Source organism: Littorina saxatilis, linkage group LG14, assembly GCF_037325665.1.
Source record: "Littorina saxatilis isolate snail1 linkage group LG14, US_GU_Lsax_2.0, whole genome shotgun sequence".
NCBI lineage: Eukaryota > Metazoa > Mollusca > Gastropoda > Littorinimorpha > Littorinidae > Littorina > Littorina saxatilis.
Window position 1 is genome coordinate 24,637,398 of NC_090258.1, and position 14,551 is coordinate 24,651,948.

Genomic DNA, 14,551 nt, shown 5'->3' on the forward strand with positions numbered 1-14,551 from the left:
TACTACGTTGCAAGCCCCTGGAGCAATTTTTTGATTAGTGCTTTTGTGAACAAGAAACAATTAACAAGTGTCTCTATCCTATCTTCCCCCTTTCCCCTATCCCATCTCCCCCCTTCCCCCGTCGCGATATAACCTTGAATGGTTGAAAACGACGTTAAACACCAAATAAAGAAAGAAAGCACCCACTGGTTAAATCCCGTTTTTGTTGTTTTGTTTTTGTTTTTCTATTCAGTATTTGACTCTCTACCTAGCTGTCTCCAAAGGCATGTGCGTGTAATATTATGTGTTTTGGACATGCAGCTTAAAACAACTCAATAGTTTTTAATTATCTTTTAAAGCTACATTCTAGAGAGAATGTCCTTGTGTTCTTTATATTCGTGCTTCATCAATCCATTTGATGACGTAATTTTTGCGAGGACTGCATTTTTAGGCTAACTCTTCAAAATATTGGACGAAGCATTCCAAGCATGGTTTGAACTATGCGATAGATGTTTACTGTAATTGAATAATAAAGAAAGACTAACGAATGGACAACATATTGCATATATTTACTTTTGTTAGTTGGGACGGCCTTGTAGCTAGCAGTGAACCTGACATGAGTGCTGTCCCCCTCCTCCCCCAGCACCAGTCTCACTGTCATGGAGTTGGCTGTGGATCTCACCAGCCACGGGGACTCGTCAAAACACAGCCTGTTGATACAGGATCACAATCACCATGGGCTGCCTTAGTTAGAAAGACAGGCACACAGACACACTGGCAAACAGACAGCCGGACAGACAGAACAAGTTGATGCAGGATTATTATCACAATGACGCTTCTTCAGCTTGACAGGTACACACACACACACACACACACACACACACACACACACACACACACACACACACACACACACACACACACACACACACACACACACACATACCGGCAAACAGACAGCCAGACAGACAGAGACAGTTGATGCAGGTTAACAATCACCATGGGCTTCCTTTGATAGAAAGACAGGCATACAGATTTTAACGGATCTAGTATGCGTGTTTCGTGGCGAAAATATACCAACATCTCCAGCATTGTTTAATTGCACTTTCATGTATATCACTAACCAGTTTGCAAAGCGTTACACGAAATTGAATTAACTCACTTTGCCAAAGTTGTCTCCACACCGGCTGTCATTTGAGACACTTGCAGATAGCTGGTGTTACAGTTGACGTAAATAGACTGGTATGTGTATGAGTACAACTCATCGATGGTGAGCTGCACCAGGTGGTCAGGGGAGACGGTGATGTTCCACGTGCACACACCATGGGGCCACTCGTCCTCGCGCTGGTAGTCAGGCAGGCCTAGGTCCCCTTCTGACCCCGTCACGTCCTGGCTGCTGCACTCTGTAAGGACATTACGTCACGGGGAAGTCACGTGAGAGAAGAAGAACTACCGATGTAAGAACGTCAAACAAGCAGATTTTGTCCAGACTTCTTCATTATGATGTACTAGACTGGCGATTATTTTAATGTTTTGTGTGCGACTTTAATCGTCGTTACTTTTCTTTCTCCAAACTGTCATGGTTGGTAAAAGAACACTTTCTGATATGTCTGTATGGCTCTTTACTAAACATTGGTCGGGAAAACCTTGCAACAAGCTCTACCTGGAAACTTCTACCAGAACAGCAAACACTCACCACGACCCAGGACAAGGTAGACAGCGGAGAAACCAGTGTTGCGGGTGTTGTCGTTGTCCATGCCTTGAAAAACCAAGGTCATCGTGTTCCCAGTACTGGACAGTCGCGAGCCGTAATAGTAATTACCACACAGACTGCACAACAAGAACAATACGTCTATGGGTGAACAGAAATAATATCTTACAGTTTTTGTTTAACTTACTGAATGTTTTTAAACGATATAGACAAACCACATATTTTCACAATTATTCCGTACTAAAGTTCTTTGCAGCGGACGATAACGCAAATATTGAGAACACGAATATGGCTCAAAAAGGCTCGCCGGCTTCTCAATGTAAAGATAGGGACAGTTCGCTTTTTAAAAGGTGATCTAATCACTCACAAGCAATTAAAGTGACAACATACATTTAAAAACAAAACAGAACATTATTTACATCCCACTATTTTATCGTTGTCTTTGTGGACGACTTTATTCACATTAAAAGGCGCCTCACAGGACAGTTGATTTACGCAAACAACGATCTATTTATTGTCCATAATTGATGTTTATAAATATACTGAACTCCAAAAGAAACGCAAGTTAAGAGTTATTTAAGGTTTTGTTAAAATTCATGCACTAAAGGTGGGTTTCAGGTGAACATTCTGCACGAGCATGAGTTAGCATAGTGTCCTGCACGTAGCCTGTGAAAATCACGTGTCCCAGAGTGCGCTCTCTGCAGCGTGCTGAAGATTGAGACTGTTTTTCGCTCGCGCAGCCCACACAAAAGCTGCCAGACCTGATTTTTTTCGTTAACAGTACTCAGCTCACACAAGGAACAAAAACCTGTCTCCGTCCACTGTCTGAAATCAGCCATTTGTACAGTAGAAGCATGCCAAGACTGAGCGCCATTGACCGGGAGAGAGCAATCGGGCAATTGCAAGCTGAAAATCGCCCAGCTGCCATTGCAAATGTCATGGGCGTGGCAACCTCGACCATCTGTCGTCTGTGGACCCGATTCCGAGCCAGCGGCAGCACCCGGGATGACGCTACAAGCGGACGACCTCGTGTGGCTACTGCTCGCCAGGACCGGGTCATCTACCGTCAGCACCTGCGCCAACCGTTCCTCTCGGCTACAGAAACCGCCAGGAACACCGTCAACCGCCTGGTGCGCTCCATGAGAGACAGATGCCAGGCCCTTGTCAACGCCAATGGGGGACACACGCGTTACTGAGCCTGGCGATGAGAACTTTCTTTCGGTAACGTTTTTTGTTAGTGACAATCAAAGAACATTGCCCCAAGATGCTTTGTACCAATTTTCGTGAAATTCGTTCGATTCGATCTCGTCAAAATGAAATGCCAAAGAGTGAGATTAAATTTCTTAATCTTGCGTTTCTTTTGGAGTTCAGTATACAACAAGTCGCGTAAGGCGAAAATACAATATTTAGTCAAGTAGCTGTCGAACTCACAGAATGAAACTGAACGCAACGCAACGCAGCAAGACCGTATACTCGTAGCATCGTCACTCCACCGCCCGTGGCAAAGGCAGTGCCCGTGGAATTGACAAGAAGAGCGGGGTATTCGTTGCGCTGAGAAGGATAGCACGCTTTTCTGTACCTCTCTTCGTTTTAACTTTCTGAGCGTGTTTTTAATCCAAACATATCATATCTATATATTTTTGGAATCAGGAACCGACAAGGAATAAGATGAAAGTGTTTTTAAATTGATTTCGAAAAAACAAATTTGATAATAATTTTTATATATTTAATTTTCAGAGCTTGTTTTTAATCCGCATATACCATATTTATATGTTTTTGGAATCAGCAAATGATGGAGAATAAGATAAACGTAAATTTGGATCGTTTTATAAATTTTTTCTTTTTTTTACAATTTTCAGATTTTTAATGACCAAAGTCATCAATTAATTTTTAAGCCACCAAGCTGAAATGCAATACAGAACCCCGGGCTTCGTCGAAGATTACTTGACCAAAATTTCAACCAATTTGGTTGAAAAATGAGGGCGTGACAGTGCCGCCTCAACTTTCACGAAAAGCCGGATATGACGTCATCAAAGACATTTATCAAAAAAATGAAAAAAATGTTCGGGGATTTCATACCCAGGAACTCTCATGTCAAATTTCATAAAGATCGGTCCAGTAGTTTAGTCTGAATCGCTCTACACACACACACACACACGCACACACACATAGGTGGTTTTACAGTCATTTGGGGTCGGCTGTGTATCAAAATGCCATCTTGCTCAAAACACAGGCATTTGGGGTCTCTTTTGTTTTAAGTGTTAGAAAGTTTCTTAAAACTTCAATGAGCGTTAAATGCCATTTTAAAGTGTAAAAACTCATTTCAGGAGGTTATTACATAAAATGCAACCTCCAGCATGATTTTTAGAAAAACAGACATTTGGGGACGATGTTTGCTGTATAGCAGTGAAATGGGGACGTATGTGTACACAAAGTGCAGAGCTAGAATTACGTTATCGGTGCTATGAATGTTTTAGGTGTTAGAAAGTTTGTTAAAACTTCAATGAGCGTTAAATGCCATTCTAAAGTGTCAAAACTCATTTCAGGAGGTTATTACATAAAATGCAACCTCCAGCGTGATTTTTGAGAAACAAACAGGTATTTGGGGACGATGTTTGCTGTACAGCAGTGAAATGGGGACGTCCAAAAGTGCAGAGCTCCCGCAGAGCTATATGAATGGTTTCATCACATACATGGCGCTAGGCGACATATGTTGTGAAAAATTTTACAAATCACGTTTTTGCGCCCGATATTTTCTTGTCATCTCCAAAGTCAAGGGACAAACACGAAATTCCTTGACTTTTGGGGTAGCGCGACTCTGTTAATTTTAAGAATTAAAAAAAAAAAAAATTCATTACTAGGATGTCCCATCGTTGGGAAATTCCGGTCGCTTCCTCCGAGTGGAAAGCTAGCAGTGACAGAGTCGCACTACCCCAAGTCAAGAGATCTATTAGTTCTGTTTTGCCGTTATCCCAATTCGCCCCCATCCCATTTTGGCGACATTTCTCAGGCCAAGTGTCATTTTACCACCATATCATGTACCATTAGCTCCACATCCCATTTTGGCGCAATCCCGTTTCGCCGTTAGCCCATTTCGCCCCCATCCCATTTTTGCGACATTTTACAGGCCAAGTGTCATTTTACCACCATGTCATGTACCATTAGCTCCACGTCCCATTTTGACGCAATCCCGTTTGGCCGTTATCCCATTTTGCCCCCATCCCATTTTTGCGACATTTCAAAGGTTATGTGTCATTTTACATGCCATTCTAAAGTGTCAAAACTCATTTCAGGAGGTTATTACATAAAATGCAACCTCCAGCGTGATTTTTGAGAAACAAACAGGTATTTGGGGACGATGTTTGCTGTACAGCAGTGAAATGGGGACGTCCAAAAGTGCAGAGCTCCCGCAGAGCTTATATGAATGGTTTCATCACATACATGGCGCTAGGCGACATATGTTGTGAAAAATTTTACAAATCACGTTTTTGCGACCGATATTTTCTTGTCATCTCCAAAGTCAAGGGACAAACACGAAATTCCTTGACTTTTGGGGTAGCGCGACTCTGTTAATTTTAAGAATTAAAAAAAAATAAAAAATTCATTACTAGGATGCCCCATCGTTGGGAAATTCCGGTCGCTTCCTCCGAGTGGAAAGCTAGCAGTGACAGAGTCGCACTACCCCAAGTCAAGGGATCTATTAGTCCTGTTTCGCCGTTATCCCAATTCGCCCCCATCCCATTTTGGCGACATTTCTCAGGCCTAGTGTCATTTTACCACCATATCATTTACCAATAGCCCCACATCCCATTTTGGCGCAATCCCGTTTGGCCGTTAGCCCATTTCGCCCCCATCCCATTTTTGCGACATTTTACAGGCCAAGTGTCATTTTACCACCATGTCATGTACCATTAGCTCCACTTCCCATTTTGGCGCAATCCCGTTTCGCCGTTATCCCATTTTGCCCCCATCCCATTTTTGCGACATTTCATAGGCCATGTGTCATTTTACCACCGTGTCAAACCACTAGCGCCACATTCCATTTTGTCGCCATGCCGTTTTGCCGTCATCCCATTTTGCCGCCATCTCTATTTCGCGACATTTTGGATTGTGGCAAAAATGGAATTTGGCGTAAACGGAATGTCTTCCTAGTTGAATAACGCAGTATAGTAGTATAGTGAGGCTTGGCAAGAAGAATAAATAAAAAATGTGATGGCGGCCAAATGGGATGGTGTCAAAATGGGATGACGTGCTATTTTTATGACACGGTAGTAAAATGACGCTTGGCTTGTGAAATGTCGCGACAATGGGATGGGGGATAAATGGAATACGGTGAAACGGCATGGCGGCCAAATGGGATATGGTGTCAAAATGGGATGTCGCGCTATTGTTATGACATGTTAGTAAAATGCCCTGTCACGTAGTCTCAATCCAAATTGGAAATCCATAGCATCATCATTATAATCATCCTCATCTCATTAATCATCCAAAATTATAAATTTTATAAAATGACGCTTGGCTTGTGAAATGTCGCGAAAATGGGATGGGGAAAAAAATGGGACGGCGGCAAAATGGGATTGCACCAAAATGGGATGTGGATCAGCCACTAGATTTCCAATTTTAAAGTCTTAGGTATGACCCGGTGTGACGTTTTCATCTTTCGCCGTGTTGATATTTCGATTTTCGGCCTCGTTGATCTAGTATAAACTCTACACTGAACAAAAAAAACACCCTTCGATAGTACTGATGAGCGACCTTGTGTACCTTACATTCATGGGGCCAAATTTGTCCAACCAATTATTTTATTTAACTTAGAAATTTGATTCATCCTAAAATGTTTCCCTTCTTACTCAAGGGACGTAACCACTCGGTACACGTTTTCGAAGAATTCGATTTTGGGAGTGAAATCTATTTAATTTCACAACCAATTTTTTTCACATGCAAGAAACTGACATGCTTTTCGTCCATAAATAATTTCTCTTCTTAATTTTACCAGGAAACAACATTTCGGTCTCGAGTAAATATCGAGGGGGAAATATGTACACAGGCGAAAGATGAAATCGTGACACCGGCCGAGGTTCAAACCCACGACCTCCCGATCACGGGGCGGACGCCTTACCACTAAGCTAATCGTGCCGGTTTACCCTTGAGTGACAGACGGACAGACAAAAGAATATACAGACAGACCGTAATTAACACAAACACACACACTCAGCAGAGCAAAGCGGTATAACACACAAACTCAGCAGAGCAAGGCAGTATTACACACACAGACTCTGCAGAGCAACTAAGTCGGTGACACACAGACACAGTTATTTGGGGACGATGTTTGCTGTACAGCAGTGAAATGGGGACGTCCAAAAACCGATAGCTCTGCGCTGTGCTATGAATGGTTTCATCAGTTACATATGGCGCTAGGCGACATAAGAGTATTTCCAATCCAGTCAGTAGCTAGCATTCACGACCCTGACAACGGATGGTTTGAGTCTGATTTATGAGAATGAGAATGAGGGAGAGAGAGTTGTATTAAATTGAATTGAATTAAATTGAATTGAATTTATCTTTCTCTTAACACTGTAACAGAACAAGAAATGCTAAAATGGTTTTTTTTCATCCCGCCCTCGCCCATTGAGTTGAAATAGAAGTTAACCACATTATGTTTGAAAATGTTCCAGTGCTTTATGTACAATAATGTTTCAATACAATCATAGTGTATTAACATTTTACCAGTATCAGCTGCAAAATAGAAGTAGTGCTTTACAAGTTTCGAAAGAGAAACAGCATGTAATGATACGTAAATGGTGTACAGCAGTGAATTGGGGACTGTTTCCCAAACAGCAGTCAGATGGGGTCTGGTTGTTGTACAGCAGTCATTTGGAGGCACAAGCTAAAACTGCTTCAGAGATGTGTGTTTTTCATTGGCTTTGATCTCCGCTGAGAGGGAGAGAGTCAGAAAGAGCGACAAGACAGATAGACAGAGACAGAGAGACAGACCGAGACAACAAAGGAGAGGTTAAGGACACCCCCTTACCCTTGAGTGACAGACGGACAGACAAAAGAATATACAGACAGACAGACCGTAATTAACACAAACACACTCAGCAGAGCAAAGCGGTATAACACAAACTCTGCAGCAAGGCAGTATTACACACACACACACACACACACACTCTGCAGAGCAACTAAGTCGGTGACACACAGACACAGGTATTTGGGGACGATGTTTGCTGTACAGCAGTGAAATGGGGACGTCCAAAAACCGCATGTGCTTGTTTGTTTGTTTGTTTGCTTCACGCCCAGCCGACCACGAAGGGCCATATCAGGGCGGTGCTGCTTTGACATATAACGTGCGCCACACACAAGACAGAAGTCGCAGCACAGGCTTCATGTCTTACCCAGTCACATTATTCTGACACCGGACCAACCAGTCCTAGCACTAACCCCATAATGCCAGACGCCAGGCGGAGCAGCCACTAGATTGCCAATTTTAAAGTCTTAGGTATGACCCGGCCGGGTTTCGAACCCACGACCTCCCGATCACGGGGCGGACGCCTTACCACTAGGCCACCGTGCCGGTATGGTTTGAGTCCTATTTATGAGAACGAGAATGAGGGAGAGATGATTGTATTGAATTGAATTGAATTAAATTGAATTGAATTGATCTTTATCTTAACACTGTAACAGAATAGGAAATGCTAAACTACTTTTTTTTTTCATCCCGCCCTCGCTCATTGAGGTGAAATAGAAGTTAACCACATTATGTTTGAAAATGTTTCCAGTGCATTATGTACAATAATGTTTTAATACAATCATAGAGTATTAACGTTTTACCAGTATCAGCTGCAAAATATAGTAGTAGTGCTTTACGAGTTTTGCAAGAGAAGCAGCATGTAATGATACGTAAATGTGATACAACAGCGATCAAAGTTCAAGTCTGAAGGTAGGCTCTGAGAAGTGTAACCAGTGCATGCAAATCCTTGGCGATATGATTTATCTCAATAAGGTACAGTGTTCGTCGCACATCCGCAGGCTCCTCAATAAATGCCAGTCGTTCTGATTCATCATAACTCATGTCTGCTTTGTCCCTGAATAACGTCCAGTACAATGTTTCAGCTTTGGTACAATCGTAGGTGAACATGAAGTCATCTGATTTTGCAAGCAGCTGTTTGGATGAAGCATTGTACACCATTCTAATCACTTTCTTTCGTGTTCTGGGGTTCGTAGTAATTTCTAAAGCAAGTGCTTTTACTTCCCCTAGACTGTACTCCCTTTCCAAAGCATCCTTTTCAGCTTTAGTCAACTGCTTTTCCACTGGTTCCTCTGTATCACTCTCTGACGTAAAATATCTGTCCTTGTCACTGTCAGTGGCCACGCATGTGGAGTCAACGGATTGCTGCAAGGCAGGTTCCGTCAGCTTGGATGGAATGTGGCTCCGTGATTCACGTGCTTCAATGTTCACAACACAGCTTGCCTCGCTGTCAATGCGTTCGCCGGCGTGTAGTCTCATTTTCTGTTTGTGCCTAACGTCGGGAACTTTGTCGTACGTGTTTGTGTGAATTATGCCTGATGTTGTGCTGGCATGATTTCGCAGATGATCGATCAGCTGTATCAACAGAAGAAACGCATACCTCTTTGCTGTTAAATTGTTGGGATCATTGTCTGTCACGTCTGAGCTGCGAAGGGGTTTTGTTTACGTTGCGTTGACTAGCTCGGCAAATGGCGGCCTGTTGGTTCTCTGTGCTGAGCAGTTGAAGTGTGACTGTGGCTCCTTCTCATTCTCCGGTGACTTTCCAGTACTTGACATAGTGGTCAGCTGGCAGGCCTGTCAAGGTAGCTTCCACAGCAGTTGGTAGTCCAACGACAGGCATTTTCTTCACTTGTTCAAGTAAATTGCTGGAGCGAAAAATATGTGCTACCGGAGGGACAGATAGAGAGAGAGAGAGAGAGAGAGAGAGAGAGAGAGAGAGAGAGAGAGAGACAGAGAGAGAGAGAGAGAAAGAGAGAGAGAGAGAGACAATGACAATGACAATTCTTTATTTAACGAGGGTAATAGATTAAACAGTGGTCTGCTTTTTTACATCCAGCCCTCGCCCCAAAGAGGGACTAACTCAAAATGAAATAAAAAATACAAGATAAAAATTAGAAAATAGATAACTAAAATTCTACATTTTAACAGATAACTAAAGTGAAAACACATTATACAAATGTACACAAAATGCATTACATTGAGGTAAATTGCGAGTTGATTGATGTGAATTAAGTGGTATAGTGCAGCTTGCACTTTCTCAACATCATGCTCTAATCCATACATTACATTTTAAAGAAAATCAATCAAACAAGCAAGACATTGCTAAGATCATCACACATCTAAATACATGTAGTGGTTGGTTTGTAAGTCCCTTCATTCGAAAAGGGTTTGTGTACATTATACCAATAAAGAGGAGAGGGGCATGTTTAATACAAAAATTGTATTTGTAATTGTAGAGAGAGAGAGAGAGAGAGAGTGAGAGTTGGGGTAATTAAATAAGAGAGAAAGACAGAGACAGAGTGAGAGAGACGGACAAACAGACGGACAGACATACGGACAGACAGTAACCTGCGAGAGAGAGGAAGACAGACAGATAGGCACACAGTCAAAAACCGGAAGAAAAAAAATCATAGAAAGAGATAGAGATAAAAGACACAATTGCAACAGCTCTGCAGATTTCTTTCCTACGTGTTTGTTTAAAACAAATCTGACAGAGAAAGGAGAACAAAACAGAGAGAGAGTAGGAAAGAGAAAGTGTGTAAGAGAGAGAGAGAGAGAGAGAGAGAGAGAGAGAGAGAGAGAGAGAGAGAGAGAGAGAGAGAGAGAGAGAGAGAGAGAGAGAGAGAGAGAGAGAGAGAGAGAGAGAGAGAGAGAGAGAGATGACGATGATGATTTAACGTTGTTATACAATGAATAGGGTTAGAGGCTATCACACAGCAAACTCTCCAAGAGAGGGAAATAAAGAGATATATCATCATAATCATCATCATGATCATCATCATGATCATCATCATAATCATCATCATAATCATCATCATAATCATCATAATCATCATCGACATCGGCATCGGCATCGGTATTGGGATAAGCATCGTCACCTACATGTGTCTTTTCATGTTGTTTTTTTGTTTGTCGGCTTGTCTAGTCTGTCTGTCTCTGTCTCAGTCTCTGTGTCTGTCTGTCTGTCTGACAGACAGAGAGAGAGAGAGAGAGAGAAAGAGAGATGAAGAGAGCGAAAAAGAGAGAGAGATGGCGAGAGAGAGATGGGGAGAGAGAGAAGGGGAGAGAGAGAGAGAGAGAGAGAGAGAGAGAGAGAGATGAAGAGAGCGAAAAAGAGAGAGAGATGGCGAGAGAGAGATGGGGAGAGAGAGAAGGGGAGAGAGAGAGAGAGAGAGAGAGAGAGAGAGAGACAGACAGACAAACAAACAAACAGACAGACAGACACACAGACACGCAGACAGACACCAAAGGTTGAGAATAGAGAGAAAACAAGAAAAGTGTGAAGCAGCCGTGCATATTTCTTTTTTGCATAATCCGTGAAAGTAACCTAAGAGAGAGAGAGAAGAACAGGCAGACAGGCAGGGATGTGTGTGTGTGTGTGTGTGTCTGTCTGTGTGTGTGTGTAGAGTGATTCAGACTAAACTACTGTACCGATCTTTGTGAAATTTGACAGGAGAGTTCCTGGGTATGATATCCCCGAACGTTTTTTTTCATTTTTTTGATAAATGTCTTTGATGACGTCATATCCGGTTTTTCGTGAAAGTTGAGGCGGCACTGTCACGCCCTCATTTTTCAACCAAATTGGTTGAAATTTTGGTCAAGTAATGTTCGACAAAGCCCGGACTTCGGTATTACATTTCAGCTTGGTGGCTTAATTAAATTAAAAATTAATTAATGACTTTTGTCATTAAAAATCAGAAGAAAAAAAAAAATTATAAAACGATCCACATTTACGTTCATCTTATTCTCCATTATTTGCTGATTCCAAAAACATATCAATATGTTATATTTGGATTAAAAACAAGCTCTGAAAATTAAAAATATAAAAATTAGTATCAAAATTAAATTGTCCAAATCAATTTAAAAACACTTTCATCTTATTCCTTATCGGTTCTTGATTCCAAAAACGTATAGATATGATATGTTTGGATTAAAAACACGCTCACAAAGTTAAAACGAATAGAGGTACAGAAAAGCGTGCTATCCTTCTACCCCGCTCTTCTTGTCAATTTCACTGCCTTTGCCGTGAGCGGTGGCTGGCGATGCTACGAGTATACGGTCTTGCTGCGTTGCATTGCGTTCAGTTTCATTCTGTGAGTTCGACAGCTACTTGACTAAATGTTGTATTTTCGCCTTACGCGACTTGTTTTAGTTTTGTTTTAATAAACTGAGAGAGTAAGAAAAAGACAAAAAGAGAGACAGAGCTAGAAATACAGAGAGACAGACAGAGAGACGGACCGACCGACAGAATTAGTGCGAGATAGAGATGGAGAGACACACAAACAGGGACAGACAGACAGAGACCGATATTTTGAGAAGAATGAAGAGAAAACCAGCAGTATTATATGTATAGTCTTAAGCTGTGTTTCCATATCGCGACGCGATGGCAGCACGATAGTTGCGGCGAGGTGGCGGCAGCGTCAAAACCGATCGCAACAGTAATATCAAAGAACGCATGTTTCCATATGTGCGACGCGACGGATGCTTCATCTGGGGATTTAATCAAGTTTGAGTGAATCTTTCTTGAAGGTTTTTCTTTGTATTCATAAATTATGAGTAATCTAAGCTTAATTAGTTTGGACAACATTTTGGATGAAATTATTGCTGCTGCAGGAACATTGAATTGGCAAGTCTGTAACAGTAATCGTCTCTCTGAACCCCCCCCCCCCCCCCCCCTTGCTTGCTGAAAAATAAAATTAACTCTCTTCCCGTCCTCTGTCACATCCTCTGATTCTTTTGCTGTATCTTTTCCTCTTTTTTTGGTAAAAATTGTATCTTGTCTGTCTTACATTTATAACAAGGGGATAAGCGATTCTCTGACCTTGACATATGCATAACGTGAAATAATAATTCCTATCTAGATGTACATATTTATAACCACATTTAATATAAGCTTAGCTTATTGTGTGGTTACAAATGTTTATATCGCATATATATGTAAGTTATCCAAAGAATGAAATTGTTTTGAGACCTATAGCACCGTTAGTTTGTCAGAACAGGAGGTGGTCCATATCAGGCAGTTGTCCATGTTAGGCTATTTTCCCTTACGACCAGGGTGTGCTTATTGCGTGTCTTATGAGAAACAGACCGCGTGCAGAAACACACACACACTATGATGTGTTGTCGTATTATTTTTGCTTTGGTCAATCGTAGGACCCTATTCTGAGGTCTCAATATTTTCCCACGGTCTTCCCAACGCATGCGATGTCACTTTCCATTGAGCGTTTTTGCCACCATTTGGCAAGGAGTTATCAGCTGAGATAAAACGACTGTAAGTAGAACGCGAAAATCACACCTGGACTCGATCCGACCGACTGGTTCTTGTATACGCAAGAGCACTTGATAGTCTCTGCCGCGGATCATAAAATCGTATAATCTGCTGATTTTCGCATCCCGAATCTACTCAGCTTCGTCCCAATAGGCCCACTTAAAACATCACACGCGGAATTTAAATTAGCTAAGATGGACAACTGGACACCACATGTGAGAACCACGCACCAAGACATTGTCAGCATTGAGAGAATGTTTTCACGGAATTGTTTCACGATTCTGTGACACTGTTATATTGCGGGGTTATGATATTTTCTTCGTTTCTGATTTGAATTCATGTAAATGAAATCAAGTTAAAATTAAACACTATTGTTTTTTTAGAAACCAATGCGGACCCTGAAAGAAATAACGTTTCACTCAGATAAATTTTATCCAGCCTGTCACGTTTTTCATTTATACATTTTGACAGAAAAAAGAAAATAACAAAAGAAAAATTAACACATCTGTGTGGGATTAAAATCAAACGTCGATTTGTGTTACTAAAGTTACTGACCACCATGTGCATGCAAACATTTGCTGCCCCCCCCCCCCCCTCCACATCGTAATCGTATCGGCTCTGTCTCATTTTGCCCACCACCCCTCCACCTCTCCCCAGGACCCCCCCCCCCCACCTTCCTTTTCAGTAAATAGACCTTCAGTCGGAGCGGCAGTTGTCGCCACGCATCAGACTTTTTTTGAATAATTATGTGCGGTTTTTAGTATCTTCTTTACAAAGCTGATCTGATAATTAACTATCTTTTTTTTTTTGCAAGCAAACGACAAATTCGCCTCAAAAAATGTTATTGACAGTGCATATAGAAAAGGTAGCAAAAAAACTTGCGGGGACAAAGTGGGCGAGGGAGAGCCTGGGTGGTCAAACGGGGGCCGTGCCATGCCATATGTCACCTGCTGGTTAATCGCGACGCGCCGCCCGAATACAAGCGTTCACTGATCATGCCGTTGTCAGCACGCCGCCAGAATCCGTGCGTAAGGTGCGTGAGTCGCTTCGCCTCACACCGCCTTAATAGTAGCGTTGGAAGTGGAAAATACCACGCTGGGGATTTTCCATACGAAAACCCACGTCATAGGTTCAGAGGTCGGCTGCATTACCATACGCGACAAATAACTCCCAGAACAGTTGATTTCATTGGTTAGTTTGGATACTACAGGTCATTGACGGGACCAACCCATGCCTTAGTTTCATATTTAGGATTCCAAAATGTCGCGAGTTGTCAGTGTTGTTGCGAAGCGAAGCGGCGTGCAGAAGGAAGGTAGTGACTGTGTGTGCATGAAACAGTGGTGTT

General features: G+C 42.1%; 1 protein-coding gene across 1 annotated transcript in view; it reads right to left on the bottom strand.

Annotated features, from left to right (window-relative positions):
• The window catches only part of LOC138946557 (uncharacterized), a 117,115-nt gene that overhangs the window by 51,274 nt on the left and 51,290 nt on the right, over positions 1–14,551 (bottom strand). The window contains exons 14-16 of the mRNA XM_070317999.1: positions 1,676–1,809; positions 1,142–1,382; positions 553–689 (exon numbers count right to left, since the gene is read on the bottom strand). Of these exons, the coding sequence (XP_070174100.1) occupies positions 553–689; positions 1,142–1,382; positions 1,676–1,809 (512 nt within the window). The remainder of the gene's footprint in view (positions 1–552; positions 690–1,141; positions 1,383–1,675; positions 1,810–14,551) is intronic.